The sequence below is a fragment of the Sceloporus undulatus genome, chromosome 5 (genome assembly GCF_019175285.1).
Source record: "Sceloporus undulatus isolate JIND9_A2432 ecotype Alabama chromosome 5, SceUnd_v1.1, whole genome shotgun sequence".
NCBI classification, from domain to species: Eukaryota; Metazoa; Chordata; class Lepidosauria; order Squamata; family Phrynosomatidae; genus Sceloporus; species Sceloporus undulatus.
This window is the reverse complement of record NC_056526.1, coordinates 118,319,129-118,341,309: the sequence shown is the minus strand read 5'-3', so window position 1 is coordinate 118,341,309 and position 22,181 is coordinate 118,319,129. Positions and strand designations below refer to the sequence as shown.

Here is a 22,181-nt window from a genome sequence, read left to right as displayed (position 1 = left end):
AGCTGACCTTGGACTACCAGTAAATATTGGCAGCAGAAAGGTCGCATCTGTAGGGAATTGTATTTGTGCTGCAAGCAAGGCAAAAGCTTGTCCCGGTTTTCTTTTCAGCCCTGGAGGAAAGGAGGGTATTGGGTACAGTACAGACCACCAAGACCAAGCATTTCTTTCATTTTATTGGAAGCAAAGATGCAATAATGCTTGTGTGGGTGACAGTGCACCACCAGGGGGCAACAAAAGTTGAAACAACTAGTTAATGTTTCTCCTAGGCTGATATTTTCAAGTTTGACTTTACCTCCTCCTGTGCCTCTTCTTCATCCTTCTCTCTCTCTCTCCATCAGTCATATATTGAAGACTCTGGCCTGTTACAGGTCGCACCAAAGCCACACTCCATTCCTAAGCACTGGAGTGCAGTTTTGGTGCAGCTTCCGGATTCTTAGGATGCATGCATCATTTAAATAGCATACCTCCAAAGAGACCTGAAGCAGCTTTATTTTGGCAGTCTGTAACAGGCCTCTGTATCTTTTTTTCTCTCCCCCCCCCCCCCCCCCAAAAAAAAAAACCAGTCAGTGATCTGGTTATTCCTCCAAACTGCAGCCTCCATATTTGCTAACACAGAGGACTCTTGAAAATGCAAAGTAACTTGCCCCACTTAAAGGGAAGGGAAACCAGTAGGATTGGGATTGTTTAAGCTCACAGCCTTGTTCGCTGCAGTCCTGCTGGTCCTCTTGCCCACTCTTTCCACTTAACCAAAGAGTCTGTCTTGTGTCCTTTCCAAGCACCAGTCAAAATCCACTTGCCAATTGGCTCTGCAAAGCTTGGAAGCAAATAGTAGAGTCTGGTAGGAAGCAGCTGGTCCATGAGGGTCGTCTTAGCTACCTGTTTCAGGAATCCAAGTCCAAGGTAGTCATCCAGATGTCTGTCAAAATGTGAGTGCTATCTAGCTACACTCTTTTAATTTCAGTGGTATGTGCAGCATTTGCATTCTCCTGAAAACACAGCAGTGCAGATAAACCACACGTAGAACAATGTGCATTTGGAAGTGCATCCCAATTGCCATCAGTTCAATTGTGGAAGGGTGGGATGAGACTGGGGGGATATGAATCTAAAAACAACCTTTCCCCAATCTCATAATGCTTTCCTTTTGTATGACATACTATGGGGAGCCTGAGTTTGCCTACACCCTGCAGAATTGGTGGCTGAACTGTTCAACTGTAATAATAACAGTATGAGAGGAATTCTGAATTGGTGACATTTATTAATGATAGCAAACTTGCCCATGATGGACAGGGCTGGGGGACATAGTAGTTGTTGCTCCCTTGTTTTTTCTTAAACCTACCCTTTTCCAGTCATGGTCCCAGAAATCCTGAGGCCCAGGAGTTTCAAGTTGCTTCTTGAATTGGAAAATTAGTAATGGCAGACCAGTTTAGACAATTCATTCTCTCTGGCCAATTGTAATGTTCTATACCAACACAGAACATATTCTCAATCAGAAAAGATTACCAGTGACTATACTGTCTGGGATTTGCAACCACAAAAACACCCTTTCCTAAGCACCTCCAAAATCCTTTGCAGTGTGCTAAATTTCCTTGAGTTATATAGTCCCATGGCAATAAATTAAGAAATCACCCATCAGATCACTGCAGCAAGTAGGAAGCTTTCTGCATGAGTTTCTTTAAAATGTGGGCCCATTCTTCTCTTAAGCAAGAAAAAAACAGGAACTGGAGGAGTCGTGGTGGGCACTGAGATGACTCCACAATGTCTATAAAGAAATAAAGCATCATCTTGGAATACAGTACTGATTTAAGCTCTTGTCTGGGAAATTACTCAGAGCCAACGTGGCTTAGTGGTTTGAGTGTTGGACTGTGACTCTGGAGCCAGGGTTCAATTCCTAGCTCAGCCATGTAAACTCACTCGGTGGCTTTGGGCAAGTCACACTCTCTCAGCCTCAGTGGAAGGCAATCACAAACCTCCTCTGAACAAATCTTGCCAAGAAAACCCCATGGTAGGTTTACCTTAAGGTCACCATAATTCGGAAATGACTTGAAGGTACACAACAAAACAAAACTGGGAAATTACCACACTCTTGATCAGTGTTATACAGTCCGCCCCAAATAAGGGGAATTCTGTGTATGCTCGAACCCCATTTAAATGAAGGGGCTTGTGCGTACGCCATTTCCCCTTATGGGGTGCTCCGCCCCTTTTCTAAGCGCAGCTTTCACCATATGCAGAAAGCCACGTAAGGCGCGTCCGCATATGATGTACATGTACTGTATATCATGTTCCCCATATTCACAAGAATCCTGTGAAGTATGTTAGACTGAAGGATAGTGACTGACCTAAGGTTACCCAGTGAACCTCATGACTGAAGATTTGAATGAGGGCCTCCCTAATCCTAGCTCAGCACTCTCATGACTACACTACTCTGGATCTCAGTTTCATATATTTATTTTTCCTCTTGGTAAGACATTACTACACGCAGCTTTTAAATTATGATTTCACTGTGGGGGAGAAGCTTTGGCAATGTGCGTCGCATGACAGTGCCTCCAGCCCATAACTGCCATATCCCCAACCCATTTCTTTTCATTCATGAAGGAAACCTGTAAATGACCCGGCAATCATACAAGACCCCAGATGCAAAATGTTACTCCTAGGGCAGTTGTGCAATTGCTAGTCACAGGGTATCAATGTCCCCTACTCTCCCTGTCCCATCCCTACTCCCAAGTGCCCTGACTACCTTTCTTTATTTTTTTCTATTCATTTTCTTTCTTTGCTTCATTTTTTTTAAATTAAACATTACATTGCGGCAGAAGAGCTCCAGATTTGCATGGAAAAAAGAGGGAGTACAAAAAAAAAAAAACAGACATAAGGCAGGAAGAAGGGTTTAATGAAGAGGTGAGGAAGAAAACGCAGTGAAGGCAGTAGCCCTGGTCATGCGATTGAGAGATGTGTGGTGATGGCTGCCTGGAAAGCAGTATGTTACCAATTTATTATTACTAGAGTGACTGGGCTTGTGCGGAAGAATCCATAGTCCTTTTCACCTCTGATACACTATGGATTGGGACCACATTTTGTGTTCTCATTCTTTTGGGGGGGGAGGTAACTGGAGAATACTTGAGGTACTGAAACTACATTAGAAATCCCATTTATAATACCACATATTTGTGATTTCTATATGTCGTATATATCCCAAACATCTCAAAGGATGAAAAGTAATCCTACTTTAAACATCACTGAATGTTTTTATAATAAAACATTCCTTTCAGACATGATACATTTAGAATTTTTCACATAAAGCCTTTTTCAGGCAGTTCATGGAGAGTATCATTCCTGTCTTGTTTGAGGGCAAGAACTAAAAGCACTCTCAAAATTCCCAATAAGCAAAGACCTTATATTAGACTGTTATCCTGATAACCTCTCTCCTCTATATAGCTGACACAAGGGCTGAGGCCCAGAGCCCTAACTTTGTATTCTTGATTTAATCCATAAAATCCATAAAATTCTGCATATATTCACCTGATGCATATAGTTCCTCCACCTTTTGAAAGATAAGGATTTTATGTTAAAGGAAATTAACATCTAAGCAATTAATACAAGATTAGATCTTTGATTGATCTGCAAGTGGACATGGGATATGATCCCATATTCCTTCTTCTTTGAGTTTGCCCAGATGATTGAATGTGTGAGTAATCCTTTTGAGATTCATGGGAGGAAGAATAAAAACAGAATGCAGAGTTCATATGCAGAATGAGGCTAGAAAGGATGCAGCAGTATCTTCATCTTCAACAGTTAGCAGTTAGCAGCTGCTCCATAACCAGTAGCTGAGGCCCAGGCTGCAGAATGAGAGCTATTAAGAAATAACACTACATTTGTGGGTACTGTAATTACTGGGCCTTACTCCTTCAGTTTTATTCTTTAGAGATTTAAATTGTGTATCCCTTGTGTTGCTTACTCCTCCTTTAACCTCTTCCCATTAAACAAATCCCTGTTCTTATTTTTTTGTTGCTCACCAGGATTCCTGCCCACACACAACTCTTTTCAGGGAACCGGGGCATTTTGGCTGGCATCCTATTGGTTATTCCCACTTAGAGTAGATCCATTCAATCGTTAAACTGTGAATCAACACATCCACAAATCTAATTGATTCCATGAGTCTACTCTAATCAGAACTAAAATAGGATTTAGACCACTGCTCCCCCTTACCCATCCCACTGCTTCAGGGTGGGAAAACACACAGCCCATGACATGTGCCATTTTTTGCAGCCCTCAGATGGCAGTGCTGAAATTTGGCTGCAAAGCATGATGCCAGATTATGACAGACAATGTTTAGATGTATTTAAAGCAAGAAAAATGATTGCTATAAACAGTTTCAGCAATTTGCTGCCAAATTTTGGTGGCAAAGAAGGAAAACGCCATTTAAAACAAGCATTTTCTGCTTATTTAAATTGCTTTAAGCAATTTGCCACTGAAATTTAGCAGTGTGAAATTTGCTGCTCAATTATGGCAGTGTGGAGCAAGAGTGTGACCCACAGCAAGTCCCAGGGTGCAGATATGGTCTCACAGAGCCACCAGAGGTGCTCACCCATGCACTTTAGTATGACCCTCAGGTCCTTCAGTTACCACCATTTATTTAGAATTAACTGCCTTAAAAAATGCCATTCATTTGAAGGATGATGTGGGACATATACTTAGATCTCTTAATTAAATCAAGGGAGCTGCTAAGAAGACAATTACATGCAGTGCACAAAGTCATAGCCATAAGCCACTCTGCAAGTAAATATTACTGAAAAATAACTAAAACTATGTTAGATGTATTTTATGTTGTTTTAATTGGGATAATATTCTGAAGGCTGCTGTTCAGATTCCATAAGCCTCTGATGGGATCTGTTCTCTTCTTCCGGTGACCTTACCACAGCAGATGTGAAATATGGTTCAAAGTAAGGCTATCAACTCATTTGCAATTAATTATAACAGACAAGTGGTGCTGTAAATGGAATCACCTATTTTTCTTCCATCACATACACACCCACACAGAGATATACACACACAAAAGGATTGGGGGGAGTTGGATCTTTCTGATGTTCACCAGGTGAATTCTATGCATAATGTAAGACAAGCAATGCTGTTTGCATAATAAGCCATTTTCTGCCACAAAAGCAGAAACATTTTATCATTATAGAGAAAACTCAGATTATGAATACATTTTCCATACATATCAGTTGATTTATGTGAAAATTACCAATAAAAGCTGAGTGTAGCCATCAACAGAATGTTTACTCCCAGCTTAATGTTCTCTGAAAATTACAAATAAATATTTACCACCCCACAGTATATGCAATATTTTTAATAGGATACAATATACCATACTGCAGAGTGAAAACGGCTTCTGGTGTAATGTTCTCGAGAGTTAAAAGCACTCTTCCACTTCTGACCTGCAAGGCATAAAGAAAAAGGTGTCTAAAAAGAAAAATCTGCTCCCTATCCTCACACCGGCATAACATACCAGCCCCACTTTCTGTAATGGTTACCTTACCTGACATGGCATTACTTGGAGAAGAGGAAGATGTCAAAGATGGGCAGCAGCACTCTGAAGCAGCAGAGTTTGAAGAGGTCACAATTGTCTTGCCACAAGGCTCCAAAACACTCAGAACTGGCCCTGTGAAGCTAAATGTCGAAAATGTCAAAAATCTTCAGAGATGCCAGCCACAGATGCTGGCGAAACATCAGGAACAAACTCTTCTAAAACATGGCCGCATAGCCCAAAAAAACCACAAAAAACTATGTCTGCCAGCCATGAATGCCTTCGACTTCACATATTCCAGTTGAGTCTGACCAAAGCAGAATAGAGTGGTACTAGTACTTCCCTCGATCTAGACATTACAATCCTATTAGTTCAGGCTAGAATTATCTTGGCTTTTTAAGGTGCTGCATCACAGCTGACTCTTGTTCAGCTGTACCATGGGCCTGCTATAAATCTGCTTTGTAACAATCTCTTAATCAGAACACTTAATCACTAAAAGAGGCTACAAGGCTCTCTGAAGACTGTTTGCTGTAGATGTTTGTTAGGTCTTTATTGTCTTAGCCTGAGCACTTGAGCAGAGAGGAGGAAGTTTAGCCAACCAGGAGTTCCTTGCAGCTAGCCCTTACCCACACACTCCTCATTGCCCTTTCTCTTCATTCCCTTTTGGGAAATGGAATAATGAGTAAACCAAAGCAAGTCTGCTTTCTCCTCTCCTGGGGGAAAGTGTACGCTGGGGAGGTCACATCCCTTTTCCTAACTAGTGCAAGCCCTGCTCTTGCCAAAGGCTGTGGGCAATCTCATATTTGCAAAATGTTCATTGTCAGCACCTAGAGTTTTGTGAGAAGGCCACTCTGTGGAAAGGATAGCAGGCCAGGACCCCAATCTTGGTCCTTAAGGGTCGTCTCAATCACAGTTATTTTTACTACAGTTCAAATAATCTCTCCTTTGGTTATGCTGGTAGGAATTGCAAGCCATATATATATCTGGAGCGCCAGTTACCTGCTCCTGAAATAATGGGATTCAGAGGTGGCTAAGTCTTTATATGCTGGTAACTAAGAAGCAATAGTTTACTAATGATTGTAGTCACTGTTCTAGAACAGTCACTATAGTCACTATAATGCTTCTTTCCCAGTATAAATTTCAGCAACTGAACAGGCTGCTTAAATGCAGCCCAGCAGCTATGCAGGAAAGGTCAACTCAATGTATGTGATGGTCATTAATCACTCTTTCCCATACTCTATAATTACTGGTATCTTGACTTGACTGAATGAAGCATAAATTACTGATCATTTATATATTTAATTGCTGCTTTGGCTCCTGCCACTTTTCTTCTTCTTCTTTTTAGACTAGGGAAGTATCTTTACAAGGCAGCTGCACACTTGAAATGCTACCTCCCCCATGATTCTCTGTTTTATTTTTGACTTCTCTCAGAATTTATCTTTTTGTCAAATGGTAGCTCGAACCATGTCCTTTTGTGCCATGTTCTGGCCATGCACTAAATAGAATTATATCTCTGAATGTTACGCAAACGTAACATGGGAAAATATACCTGAAAGCGTATGGACTTTCCAAAGGGGGATTGGACATATTGATGAAAGATATGGTAGTTTGGCCACATAATGAGAAGGCACAGGTCACTAGAAAAGACAATAACTGTAGGAAAGATAGAGGGTAGAGGAAGGAGAATAAGACCACATGCCAAACTATTGGATTCAGTCAGGAAAGTTATGGGTATGAATTTGCAGGACTAGAGCAGAGCAGTGGAGAAAAAAGGATCTTGAAGATGGCTCATCCACAGGGTCAGCATCAGTTGGGATTGACTCAAGGACAGCTAACAACAACAAATGGTAATCAGTAGAGCCAGTGTGGTGTAGTAGTTTGAGCATTGGACTATATCCCTGCTCTGCCATGTAAACCCACTGGGTGACCTTGGGCAAGTCACATTCTCTCAGCCTCAGAGGGTAGCAAGTTAACCTCCCCCCCCCCCAAAGAAACTTGCCAAGACAACCCTGTGATTTGCCTTTGGTTCACCATAAGTCAGAAACAACTTGAAGGCACACAGCAACGACAAAGAATTAAACATTTCAGCATTTGGATAGCTACTGAAGGTCAGTGTGACAGAAGGCAAGAGGAAATCAAGAGCAAAGCACTAAAACGAGACTAAGGCCCGGGACAGACGGCCCTTTTGTGGCGTGGCAGCGGTGTAGCTAGCATGTGCTGGTGGCGCTGTAATGGTGGCACCCCGTGTACATGGGTGCCACCATTATGATGTGACGGACACATAGCATCCGCATGTCACATCACACCAGTTATGTCACAAGTGCACCACTGGCGCACTTGGACGTAACTGGCACGGCGGAAAAAGAACCCACTTTTTGCAGGTTCTTTTTCCTGCAGAGGGAAGCTGCTCAGTTTGGCGGCTGTGGCTTCCCTCCGGAGGAGAAAAGGCCGCCACCGCTCTGGACAAAAACACAGGTATGTACCGGGCCTAACACAGACAAATATAAACAGAAGCCTTCTTTTGATTGTTCAAACAATGTGAATGAGCACATTCAGAACAGTTCATCAATGGTGAGCCATATCAAATTTGTCTAAGGGCCTGAACAGACAGGCCAAAATAAAGCTGGTTCGGGTCACTTTGGAGATATACTGTTTAAATGACACATGCATCTTAAGAGGCCAGATGTTGCGCTAAAGCTGTGCTCCAGTCCTTAGGACTGGAGCGTGGCTTTGGTGTGGCTTCCAGCCTCTTAGGACATATGTAGCATTTAAACAGTATATCTCCAAAGTGACTCAAACCAGCTTTATTTTGGCCTGTCTGTTTGGGCCCTAGGTCTCAAGGCTGATTAATCCAATCAGATTTGGTAAATGCTTATCAATTGGGAGAAGCCAGGGATTGAACCTGGACCTTCAACATGCAAAGTGCGTTTTATGACACTGAGAAAGGGTCCCTCCCTAAACATACATTTGTCTGTGATGGATACATTACATGGTACTTAATAGGCACGTACCTCTTTGGTCTGTCCCATGGCATTGGGTCAGGGAAACAACTTGTTATCAGTTGTTTTCGGTCAGGAGCCCCAGTAGCTTTATCGGAAATAAAAGCAACCCATTAATCAGAATTATACTCTTCCCTTCCCCTGCCCAGCAATCCACATTTCCTTGCATCTTAATAGAATTCATTTGCCTGGAATCAGGTTTGAACCTGTTGGCTATTCTAGTTATATTTAAATGGAGTCTCAATGTACCAAGCTGCATTTTATTTGTTGTCCTTAAAATAGCTTTTTTTAAATATGTTCACAATTGAATTCCTTAAAATATTCATATTTCTCCCCACATCTGGTGTCAAAGCCATTGCTTCTCCTCGCACACCCTTTTGACTATTTTTAAATAATTCATCTATCCATTTGTCAGTTCTCGAGAGAGAATGCTCCTCTCTTCTTCACACAACATGATCTTTCTAAACAAATACTCCCTGTTCCTCCTTCCATTATGCTCTCTTCCTTTTGTTTATGCCATTCGAGTATTCAATTTGCTACAGTTTTGCTAAATTGCAGGAGTTTAAGCTCGGAATGAGTTATGTTTATTTACCAGTTATGTGACAGCGTCTCATCAATTGAGAACCCCACTGTAATTAAAAACAAGCAGAAAACGTAACTTCATTGTTACCATTGCAATAGATGTAGTAGAGAGAGAGAGATCAGTAGCCGCACCCCACCAGATTATATTAAGGCAGCCTGCTTTTGAGCCAGAATATCTGGCTGGTAAATTTTAAACATATTTATGCAGATCAAGCTAGACTGAAGATATTGTGCACTACGTTTTATCTCATCTTCTATGCACTTCACATGGGACTCTGAATAAAAATGTGTTGCTTTTTTTTCTGTGCAAAAGTTTTTTAGAAGGTCATCCAGAAAGCTTCAAAATTAGATGGTTCCGCTGATGCAGAGGCGTTTGCAACCTATTAACTAGCTTTCAATATATTAGCAACGGGAACAGTAAGATGCATTTTTTTACATAATTGTTAGTGTTAACTGTTAAAGGAAGTTAACAGCAATGTTAAAATGTTCACTTTTTAAAATGTAAGATTTATCTTCCTGGAATTGTTTATATATTTTTGTATTTGTGTGTGTGTGTGTGTTCGTGTGTGTGTGTGTTCCTTTATATATGTTTTCATATAGCATTATCTATTGTTTATCTATTTTTAGAATGAAAGTCTCTGGTTATAAGTTCTGTAATTATTGCAGTAATGGCCTGTTAACAGACAGGCCAAAATAAAGCTGCTTCAAGTCACTTTGGAGGTATGGTATTTCAATGATGCATGAGTCCTAAGAGTTTGGAAGCTTCACCAAAGCTGCACTCCAGTCCTTAGGTTGGTGCGGCCTTTGGACTCTTAGGACGCATGTATCATTGAAATACCATACCTCCAAAGTGACTCGAAGCAGCTTTATTTTGGCTGTCTGTAACAGGCCATTGACTACCAAAAAGAATCAACAACTTGACTACAGAAAAAAAGGCCAGAGGCTGTTGTTATCAAGGAGCTGAAGAAAAACCAGTGAATTTGGATCTTTAGGACACTCATAAAGCATGGAGTTTGCAAGTAGAAGATTCCATGTTCAATCCCTAACATCTCCAGACAGGACCAGAAAAACTCCTGCTGGGAGCCCTGGAGAGCTGTTGCCAGTGACTGTTGGCAATACTAAGCAAGCTTCCTATGTTTCTATGTTTGTGATAATGACTGGCTTGGCCTCATCTAGGCTGCCTCTTGCAGTCCTACATCAGTGGGTAGCATACATAGTGCAGGGCCCAGACAGATGAAGGGAGGTTCCACCTGCAAACATTTCAGCCGCCGCCACCACCACCTGGACTCTGACTCCAACCATTGCCCGGAACAGACGAGTCGAATGCACTGTGCTGGCACCGATTTTAGGCACCAACCGCACAGTCCCTAACCCTAGCATGGCGCGGCGGCATAGTAATGTCGGCATCTCATCCATATGGGTGCTGCCATTTTGAAGTAAGTGACGCGCAGCGTCTGCAGATCGCTGCACATCTCTTACGTAATGAGTGTGCCATTGGTGCATTCGTTACATTCATCTGGCAGCACAAAAAGAACTGTTTTTCTGGGTTCTTTTTACTGCCAGTGAATGCCACACGGTCTGGCAGCTGCGACATTCCTCCGGAGAGAAAAAGGCCACCAGCAGGCTGCCCTTTTAGGGAGATCTGTCCCACGCCCAAGACAGCAGAAAGTTCTCTAGATTAGTGCTACTCAAAGTGGTGACCCCTGGACTGATTCTGGCCCTGGGCTCATTGGCTGCCAGTCCTTGGCAAGTCCCCAGAAAAGAAACAGTTGTACCCAATGTGCACAGATTTAGTGCTGTGCCTGGCTTGTTGGAAGTCAATAATGGCTGGTCCCCTTTTCTGATAGCTGGTCCCCATATCCTCTCCTCAGAGAAAAAGGCAAAACCTAGAAGTAGAGTCTCTCACCCTGCAGGACAAAAATGTCTTCCTTTCCGTCCCAGATCTTGCTGAAGTAAGTTACTCACTTGGAGCTCTCTGAGGTCCAGCAGTTCTGACCTTCTTTGCTGCTCTGTCATGCCCTGTGGCCTTTTGTCGAAGCCAGGGAATGAACCTGGACGTTATACATGCAAAGTGTGTTTTATGCCATTGAGAAAGGATCCCTCCCTAAGTGACATAAAACACGCTTTGCATGACAGATAGGCCCCTTCTTGGAGTGGGAAGAATGAACTGAAAAGAAAGGAGCTTGATGCTTCTATTCAATTACCTTTGCTATTACCTTTCAGCCTGCCAGGGCTCTGAGGCACTGGAGAGCGAATAACACTTTTAGGTTACACAGGCCAACACAGAGGGTGCATGAGGCATAGCCCCATCCACAACCCAGAAGAAAAAAGATTATTCAGGACTCTCTGAGGGAAGAAAAACCTAGCACTCAAACAGGTGTTTCTTCACTCAGTATGCTCCCTTTTCCTCAACACACTCTGTTTTAAAAGCTGAAGCACCATTCTGTATGACTATATACGACCTTATCCAAACAAATTAGAACATATTAAAAGGAACATTTGGAATTGTATGAATAATGTACACCATTACAATACACCTGTACATTTTGTTTGTACACAGAGACATATCCTTATTGCTTAGAGTGGTTTTCCCTACACACACTTCCTTCTGTGCCATAGTGTTAATCCAGCATGGATTCCAATGTACTGTACCTGCTGTGCAAGCAAGGAGGAAAAACTGTTAATATGCATCCAAATCCCACTGTTAGTATTGGCTAGAGTAGATTGATTTAATCAATTGGATTTCCCTATGTGTTGATTCACCATTCAAGAATTAATTCAATGGGTCTATCCAAGTTAGGGTTAACCAACAGTATTCCAACCATTTTATATAGAGAGACAAACAGAGAGCGTTGGCTCTTGACATTCGTGGGCTTGCCATCTGTGACTTGAGCATCTGCGGATGCGCCCCCCATTCACCCCAATGGCGGTGCGTGTATGTGACTTTGTCAGTGTGGTCACATGCACAGTGTGCCACCCTTGAGAACAACAGGATTTGAGATCCCACATTTTTTGTTATCTGTGTGTGTGTGGGGGGGGGGGGTCCAGAACAGAACCCCTGTAGATACAAAGGGCCGACTGTATATATGTTAGGCGAGGCAATATCATCTTTGTTGTTATGTATCTTCAAGTTGACTCTGACTTGTGACTATTCTACCCTACAGTTTTCTTGACAGGATTTATTTAGAGGACGTTTGCCACTGCCTTCCTCTTAGGCTGAGAGAGTATGACTTGCTCGTAGTCACCTGATGGGGTTTCCATGGAACTGCTCAAAGCTTTATCTCAATACTCTTTACAGTAGTCTTGCAAGTTAAGCCACTATTACGATCTCTTTAGGTACTGACAAAGGCTGAGAAATAGTAACATAAAAACATAAGCACCATGCTGGATCAGGCCTGCCTTGACCAGCATTTTGTTCAAACAGCAGCCAACCAGATATTTATGCTTATAGGAATCTCCATAATAATTTGCCCTTACCTCTGTTTCCTAACTAGGCACAGTTGGAGACAATGAGCCTTATCACACGGAGCGTTTTGCAGCTCTGATCCGACGCGACTGCAGGTCCAACCATGCGGATTCACACTAAAACGTGATGTATTAACTCACATGATTGCTTTCTATGTGGGGTTGTTCCAAGGTGCTTCCACAGTCAAGCCAAAGTGACTCCTCATTTTGGTGAATTTGGTAACAAGCCAATTCACAAAAATTGCTTCTAAGCTCACTTCGATTTCACTCTAAATTGGTCTGGTGTGGAATGCAACTTTGCTTCTGTCCTGGTACACCACCCAAACCTCCAAGGTCCCACATTTCCCATGATGCTGTGCTGCAATTTTGCCTCATTTTCTTCCAGTGCTCCTTCAAGAACGGAGGGCACAGGGCACGTTTGGATGTAGCTGACAGGGATGAAGGGAATGAAACAGAAGGCTGGGGGAAGAGATGGGAGCAATGTAAGGGGCCATCGGAGGCTGGAGTGAGCAACAAACTCCAACTCCCAGAATTTCATAGCACTGAGCCAGGACAGTTAAAGTGGAGACAAACCGGATTATTTCCCCAGTGCAGATGCAACCTAAGAGAAAGCAACTGTTACAAAGGGAAGGAGAGTGGATTGGATTCAGGGAGGTTGTATTTTAGGGAGCATGGAGAATAAGGGACTACTCCAAAATGGGTCTCCTTCAGATCCAAAGGATTTACTTCCAAGTAAACCTGCAGTTTATACAATGATTATTTTGCAGTGAAAGAAATTTTTATTAATATTAATATTAATAATGATAATATTTCCTTAATAATAATAATAATAATAATAATAATAATAATAATAATGTTATTAGTTTGCTGGCAGAGAAGGCTCAATGTCTCACAACACTACAATTCCCAGAATTCCGTAGCACTGAGTCAGGGCAGTTAAAGTGGAGTCAAATCGGATTATTTCCCCACTGCGGATGCAACCTAAGAGAAGGCAACTGTTACAAAGGGAAGGAGAGTGGATTGGATTCAGGAGGTGGTACTTTAGGGAGCATGGAGAATAAGGGATACTGGATACATTCGAAGGATACATTCTAGAGTAAATCGAGTAAAAAATAGAATAAAATAGAAGGGAAGAAGAAACATGAAGCTATCATTCATGTGAGGCTAGCATTCACATGAAACTGGAACTGCTTTGACTCAGGAATGGCCACAATTTCGTTCTTTCGTTCACGTGAATTGCCTTGGATTTGAAGTGTCTCTGCTTCACCCTTGCTATGGAAGGGCCACGGAAGGGCTTTGGATTAGCGTTCCAGTTTCACGTGTGATAAGGGCCACTGAGACATTGCTTTCCCAGTGGTAGCCCCAATATAAACACCTTTCCCAGTGACATGCAGATTACCCAAACTTTTTTTTTATCTCTTCCTCTTGTATTTGTGTTGTGTCATTTTTTTAAAAAAAATATATGCATTTTTTACACTGTATTGTCACTTCAGATTGTTGAGAGCTGCTCTAAGTAGTGAACAGGCACAAGAAAGGTGGGATTTAAATTGTTGTTGTTTCAGAGTGAATGTATTATGGAGTTTCCTTGGCAATATTTGTTCAAATGAGGGCTGCCATTGCCTCCTCCTGAGGCTGAGAGCATGTGACTTCCCCAAAGGTCTATTGGGTTTCATGACCAAGCTGGGAAATGAAGCCTAGTCTCCAGAACTGTAGTCAAACACTCAAACCGCTATGCCACATTGGCTCTACCAGGATTTAGGATTTAAATATCCAGTGTAAATACAAATAAAATCAATGTGTCTGCCTGGTTCCAGAGCAATCCCACAAAGAGCTCATTGCAGTTATCAAACCAGAAATTATGACAATGGCAAGCCTGGTATATAAGTAATGCCCTACAAACTCCTCATCCCACCGCATTTTTTTTCTCCCAGAATGGACTGGCAAATCATGTTGAGCATAAAGTAACATCCCCCCCCACACACACACACACTTGGAAACCTTTCAGCTATATTAAAGGGGACAAAGATTTCATGAGTTGTGAAATGAGTTATCAAAGGCCAGCAGTTCAGGATCAGGACTCTCTGAGCTCCAAAGTCACCAGATTGATCCGGTCTTCACAGTGGCGGCTTACCGCTAGAATTGCCAATGAGGTTAAAAACAGAAACAAACACTGCATAATCTATAACCTCAGGGGGTTTATAAAAAAAGGAAGAAGGGAAAAGAATGGCTGCGTCAATCTCATTTCCTTGTTAGGCTCATTATCATAATTGAAGTCCTATGGTTTGGAATGGCACTCTTTGATACCGGTTTCTCTCTCTCTCTCTCTCTCTCTCTCTTTCTGTCAAGAGCTGCTGAAACACTGGATTCCACAGTCATCTTTTTCCTTTTGATCCTCCTATTTTGTTTGGTTATTCATAAACATGAGCAGTGAAGCTAGGCTTCAATTAGCTAGCTCCAGTTAAATGTTTGGAGGGATGCAGGAAACACGGTCAGTTACTCTGCTCAGAAAGCATCTTAGATTACAAGGAATGGTTCCTGATTGCAGCGTTCATCCCACTTGGCAAATGTAGTTGGTAACGCCGACAAATGTACAGGGCAAAATGCGTTCGCCCTCCGTAATCTTGTCAGCAATTGAGTATGGCAGAAGAGGAGAGCGATTTAGCCATTGCTCTGAAGGTAGAGCTAAATTGCTTTTGTTCTGTGAGTACTGCTTTGTTCTTTTGAGTACAGCACCTTCAGACAGTGACACATTTCATGATTGATAGCCCATGTCTAGACTGGATATATTTCGATCTGCGCTTTCTAGAAAGACGACAGAGAACCTAAAGCAATGTGGCTGACTTCACAGCTCTCTTTCCTTTCATCTGTTCATTTTCCCCCCTTCATTTCTCCTAATCCCAGAAAAAGGTCTTTAAAAATATTCACATTCCACTCATTTGTATACCAAATGTGTAAGACAGGAGAGTAGATACCACCTCAGCTGCTTCTCCTCTTTGTGGCTGTTCTGTACAGGGTGGAATATAAATACACACAGAGGAAGATAAACACAAGGAACGGTTTTACCTCTTGAACACTGGGACATTCCAGGAGGAATTTATTATCACAGGGCTAGAGCTACTTACACTAATTTTTGAAAGTGATTTACTTACAAATATAAAAACTGAACTTGGTGAAACAGACAAACACCCAGGCAGCCTGCAGAGTCACATCATTTCTCCTTACAGCATTCATCGGCTGCTCCCAATCTTCCCTCTTATCCTCCAATTTTTATACTTAAATTCTTAACTCCTTTGCTACATTACAGTGGACTAAACTATTTCTTTCTACTCTGTACAAGCAGGTGTGTGTATATATGTGTGTTTAGAGAAGGAGGAAGATGCAGGAATTCAAAAGTCACAAAATCCGTCAGTGTTCAATTAAGCGAGCATCTTCTCACCATCACAGCCCAAGACCCTTTAGCTGTTCGCTAAACAAAAATGCCTAGGAAAAGGTTACCATCACACTTGACAGGTATAACAATACAGTACCAAAACAAACTGTCATTCTTTAGCCATTTCCATGCCACTAGGTTTGTCTGTTAATTGGCACTGGTTTGCGAGTGACAACTCTCCCCTTTCTGCCCAAGTGATGTCATGTAGGCAGGCACAGCCTTTAGTGCCAAGTCACTGGGTCACTAGGTCCCAACAGTAGTGACTCTGCTACAAAATGGTGGGACAGGGGCAAGAAAATGTAATTGCTCTCCAAGTTTTTCTGTTCCACAGTGTCACTTGGGGCCCTTCTTAGTTTTGAATGTCTGGGAATGCCCACTTACTTCATTTTAAAAAGTAACGGTGGCTCCTCCTCACCACATGGAGATTTTTCTCAGCAATGTGGAGAAAATAATAAAATCACTACAGATGACTATGAGCACCAGGAGCTCTTATGGCATAAGTGGACCAGGAAATGACAAGCCTCAGAAACTCCAGGTCATTCAGTTATTTCCCAACGTCACATGGTGTTTGAGCACTGAAAGGCAGGGTACTACTGGTAAATGAAATATAACTCTAATGCATCATTTCCAAACCCAGTACCCTGATGAATGTACAACTCCCAGCATCCACAGCCAGTGATGGAAAATGCAGCCCTGGAGGTCACTGGGCTGAGAACTGGATGTAGAATATAGTTTTTACTGGATATAGATGGGACAATACAGAACATTTGCTCTTTTTCTGTTGCAAGTCTTCTGCACTTCTTGAACATACCATGCCCATGCCTGTCTGCCCTGTGTTTTGGACAGAGGCCGTCTAAATAGCCATGAAAGAGATGGATCTGATATTCAGAAGTGTAGTGAGCAGGATGGCATCTCTAGTGATCCACATTACACAGATTGCAGAGACTGGGAAGAAAAAGGTATGCATTTATTTATATTCTGTCATCTCAAAATTGTATTTTATTCTGCCAGGCTGGAGTGAATTAAGAGAAATCGGAAAAGACAAACAACTTGAAATATCAGCCAGTCAGAAATAAATATGTTTAGTGTTGAAGCAACAAAACAGCATACTATACTTGCAGGTTTTTCTTTCTTTCCTTTTTAGGGACTTGGACAGTGCAGAATCTGAAATCTTGGATTCAGCTGAAGCTGCCATTGGGAGGAGGATCTTTCAACAGGTAGTTAAAGTCTAGATTCTTGGAAGGCAAGCACAGCCCAACCTTAATCAGGAAAGCTATGATAAATCTGAAATTACAGGATGTTCTACCCTTATTTCCTGGGAACATTGGTTCTTACCTGTGATATATCGGTTCCCAATAGATAAGGGCCTAACATCCTTCCCACCTTGGGAAGGCATATAAGTGACATTGTACAGTTCTTCCCTATAGGAACCAGGGTGTTTCTTAATCTGTTACTATTTTTAATTTCTGACCAGTCTATATGTTTTGGCAACTGTTAATAAATGGTTGAAGTTTTCTTTCCCTTCTGGAGGATTGATCTTTCTGGTCTTTTAATGGCTGACTTTCATCTAGGGCAGGGACTCCAAACTCTGGACCTCCAGGTGTTTTGGACTTCAACTCTTAGAAGCCCCAGCTAGCTTGGCCAACAGTCACAAATCCTGGGAGATGAAGTCCAAAAGATCTGGAGGTCCAAAGTGTGGGAATCACTGAGGGCTGCCCCCCCCCCAAACCTGGGGACTCTGTAAAGTCTTTATTTTTCCTGCCATGAGGGAATGGGAGGAACATGGGGCCTGATCACAAGTTTAATTTGCAGCTTTGAGGAATGAATTGGTCTGAAGGCTAAATGGAAGTGAGCAATCTAACCAGAAGCAAGTCCCACTGATAGGAATTTTAGCCCAGTCATGTGTTTACATAGCTATGAGGTTGCCACCCAGTGCTTTATCAATAGCCTGGTGCACACATGACTGATAGTATTATTTTGGAAATGTGAAAAGTCAGTTAGTTGTCTGCACTGTTCCTGTGTGGGCAGAAATGAGGTATCATGGCTATCTGGTTAGCAGGGACTATGGCACCCTCCTATGCTCCTTCCTGCACTTCCCTGCTCCCATTAGTTAGCTGCCATTCTCCCAGGAGTGGGGAAAGGGGGGATTTTCCCCAACTAAAAAAAATGTTCTTGGTTGCTATCACTCTTTTAATGCAAAGTATTCTGAAGTGGCTTCATCTTGAATAGGCTTGAAGACTCATTTGCTATACAAAAGGCCTGCTTCTGCTGGAAATAAAAGCTTGTGTGCAGGGTGGGAAACATGCAGTCTCAAGATATTGTTGCACTGCAACTCCCATCATCTTGCTGTTCACTATGCTGGCTAGGGCTGACAGGAGTTAGAGTCCAACATCTGGAAAGACACCTGTTTCCTACCCTAAATCCAACTTGTCCCAACCTGAACAGCCCCATTGAACCAAACGCTTAATATTAGCACATAATATATATATATATTTTTGTCATTGTAGTTGTGTGGTTCCTGACTTATGGCGACCCCATCATGGGGTTTTCTTGGCGAGACTGGTTCAAAGGAGGTTTGCCATTGCCTTCCCATGAGGCAGCACATACATAAGCACCTTAATAAATCCCATTGATTCTAGTCTCTTAATGGGACTAGCAGTTGGATTTAGACCTAAAACTGCAGGGATGGATTTACTGGGCTACATTTAAGGACTTCTCCTTGAGCAGTTAGAGCTAAGGAGTGTCATGATGTATACCTGTACTTCAGAATTAACCATTGCACTACTATCCCCTTCCCCACCACCTCTCCCTCCTCCTTTTGTGTCATGTCTTTTTAGATTGTAAGCCTGCGGGCAGGGAACCGTCTAACTAAAAGGTTGTATGTACAGCGCTGTGTAAATTTACAGCACTTTATAAATAAAGGTTAATAATAATAATAATAATAATAATAATATTGGTCTGAAGGACCTTTTATCTGCTCTGTTTCTGAATTTGGTCTTGGGTACTGGGAAATGGGTGTTTCCAGGGAGCTTTCCTTTTTGCTCTGGCTCCTGAACAAACCACACTTCCCAGAATTCCATAGCAAATAAAAACATTTTTATGCCGGCAGGCTTTCTGTGCATAATGCATAGCAGGGTGGTGGGGTTTTAGTCTGTTTTTAACATGACTATATTTTATGTGATTTTATTTTATATTGTGTATTTTAAGTGATTTTATATAGAGACACTTGAATTGTTTGAATTTTATAATAATTTTAAAGGTTTTTATCTGTGAGCCGCCTTGAGTCCCTCCAGGGAGAAAGGCGGGTTATAAATTAAATAAATAAATAAATAAATAAAAGCATGAAGCTATTGTAGTTAAATTGGGGTCAAAATGGATTATTTCAGCAGTGTGCATGGAACCTAAATGTAGGCTTCATTCCCACTATATAATAAATCGGTTTTCAAACCGTCCTGAACTTAAATGGCCCTTGCTTGCACTTGTGCCAAATTTCTGGCGTGGTTTGGCAAAGGGGGGCACAGCGCTAAAGCCATTTAAACCGGTGCTTTCGGATCCGTGGAATTCACCGCTTCTTTTGAAACGAATCGATGCAGCGCAAGTGTGAACGCATTGTTTACTGGATTCGGTTCCAGTGGCGCAGTCGCCCCAGTGAGGCCACTCCATGTTGAACTGATCCATTGGCAGCGCTTTAACTCTTTGTCTGGCTCAAGTGCTATGGAATTCTGGAAGTTGGAGTTTGTTGTGGGACCCAGAGCGGAGGGCTGCTCCGCTCTGGGCCCCACAACAAACTCCAACTCCCAGAATTCCATAGCCTTGTGCCAGGGCAGTTAAAGCGGTGCCAAACTGGGTTATTTCTCCAGTGTGAATGCAGCCAATAAGAGCAAGCCCCAGAGAATCCTTTCTTGCCTGGCTTTGCTCTCTTTCTCTGTGCGAATCACGTCCTTTGCCATGATTAATCTGGCTGCCTTCCCTGGGCATCTGACACGCCTGAGTTACGACGGCCGCCTCCCCGATTTCGCCTTGGAAAAAGCGTTTGCATAATGAGAAACAAAATGTCCTCAGCACCCTAATCGGCCCTGACGGCTCCCTTTCCCCCCGGACTCCCTGATCTGCTTTATTTATTTATTGGCCTCCTCTCTCGTTTGACAGAGAAAGAGTAGAGGACAGCAGTCCCCAAAGCTGAGAGGGAGGCCTTGGGGGAGAAAGAAGACATTGGATGTTATCACATGGGAGGAATTTCTCTTAATTTCGAATGACAAGAAAGTGGGGCCAGAACCCATTCACGTGAATTCGCTAGTGAATTCGAATTGTGTTTGAACTGACTTCCCATTGCCCGAAAATAGCTTGCCATTGCCCAAAATTGCATGTGATCACCTCTCACGCAATAACGTGAAACCCCATGATTGCATTCGGACTGACTTCCCATTGCCTGAAACTGCGTGTGGTAGTCTATCATGCAATAACATTAAACCCCATGATTGCGTTCGGATTGCCATTGGAGTATACTTCCAATTTCCCTTGTCTGATAAACTCCATTGTGAGGGAACCAAGGTTGAAGCTCCCCACAGCCAACTTGGCCCCTGAGAGAGGGCAGGCGGGTGACCAGGCACGGTCCTCCTTTTCCAGGACCTGCCCTACATTTCAGCCTTCTATGATTTAAAACGTCCTCCATGTTGAGCACGACCTCGTTATTGTGTGCCACTCCAAGTCCTTTCAGACTTATGGCAACCCTATCATGGTCAGAAAGAGGGTTTGCCATTGCCATCCTCTCAAGGCTGAGAGAGTGTGACTTGCCCAGGAGTGGCTGAGCTGGGATTAATCAAACCCCAGAGTCATATTTTTATTTATTGTATTTCATTTAGTAAATATATAGTGTAATGCTCACACCACCACACTTTTTTTTAAAAAGGTCGTCATTTTATTGTGTCATGTCCACTTTGTCTTCTCCAGAATCATATAGTGCAACGCTCTAATCACACTGGTTAAAAAGATTTTGGTCCAAAACACACACTGCAGAAATAATCCACTTTGAGACCACTTTAACTGCCCTGGCTCAGTGCAAAGGAATTCTGGGAACTGTAGTTTTTGTGAGACATTTAACCTTCTCTGTCAGAAAAACTCTGGTGCAACAACAAACTACACTTCCCAGGATTCCTTGGCACTGAGCCAGGGCAGTTAAAGCGGTCTCAATCCGGATTATTTCTCCAGTGTGTGTTTTGGACCTTAGTCATTTTATTTATTTAGTGTCCACTTTGTCTTCTCCAGAGTCTTATAGCGCAAGGCTCACACACCACACTTTTTTAAAAAAATAGTCATTTTTATTTATTTATTGTGTCATGTCTGTTTATTGTCATGTCCACTTTTTTCTTGCTTATTGTGTCATCATGTCCACTTTATTTTGTGTCATGTCCACTTATTTTCCCCCTCAAACGTCGTCCTGCATTTTGGGGAGGAGGGTATCGTGCCTTCTTCTCTGAGGTGAGTGACTAGTGCGCCCCCTTCAGGAAGCCCCTCCCCTTATAACCCTCGCGGCCCGCTGAAAGGCCCCGCCCCGGGCCGTCCCCATTAGCAGCAGGGCGCCCCCTCCCTGCCTCCCTCCCTGCCTTCTCCCTCCAGGCATTGGCGGGGCGGCCTGTCAATCACACGCCAAGCCCCCCCTTCTCCCCTCGCTCCATCTCCCTGAGCGCCGGCCGCGCGAGGGGACTCAGAGCGACGAGCGAGGCGCCTGATGGAGGAGATGATGATGGAGGCGTCCGAGAGCGGCCCCCCCAGCGTGGCCAAGCTCTACAAGGCGCAGCGCGGTCCTTACAGCGTCCTCAAGACCTTCCCCAGCAGCAGGAGGCCCGCCCTAAGCAGGCGCTACGAGAGACCCACCATGGTGGAGATCCCGCAGGTCAGGGCGGGAGGCGCGCATCAGCATCACCACCAACACCACCATCAGCAGCAGCAGCATCACTTCCCGCAGCCCTCCTCGTCCTCCCTCGCGGAGCAGCTGCCTTACATCGGAGGGAGGGCTGCCTCGCAGCAGGGCCAGCAGTCCAGGACCCCAGCGCCGCAGCCACAGCCGCCGCCGCCGCCTCACTCCTCTTCCTCCGCCTCCTCTGCTAGGTTTGGCCACCAGGGGGCGGCCACCAGCAGCAGCAGCAGCTCCACCAGCAGCAGCACCGCTGAAGGCAACCTGGAGCTC

General features: G+C 43.2%; 1 protein-coding gene and 1 long non-coding RNA gene across 2 annotated transcripts in view; both read left to right on the top strand.

The window, feature by feature from the left end:
* The first annotated feature begins 16,754 nt into the window (after positions 1–16,754).
* Positions 16,755–18,851, top strand: LOC121931578. Its single transcript, XR_006104171.1, has 3 exons — positions 16,755–16,953; positions 17,139–17,211; positions 18,502–18,851. It is a non-coding gene; the product is annotated as an uncharacterized LOC121931578 (long non-coding RNA).
* A 2,804-nt stretch (positions 18,852–21,655) lies between these two features.
* The window catches only part of BEND4 (BEN domain containing 4), a 33,146-nt gene continuing 32,620 nt past the window's right edge, over positions 21,656–22,181 (top strand). Inside the window, exon 1 of the mRNA XM_042470009.1 lies at positions 21,656–22,181. This exon is cut by the window's right edge and continues 11 nt beyond it. Coding sequence (XP_042325943.1) covers positions 21,723–22,181 — 459 coding nt within the window. The 5' untranslated portion in view covers positions 21,656–21,722.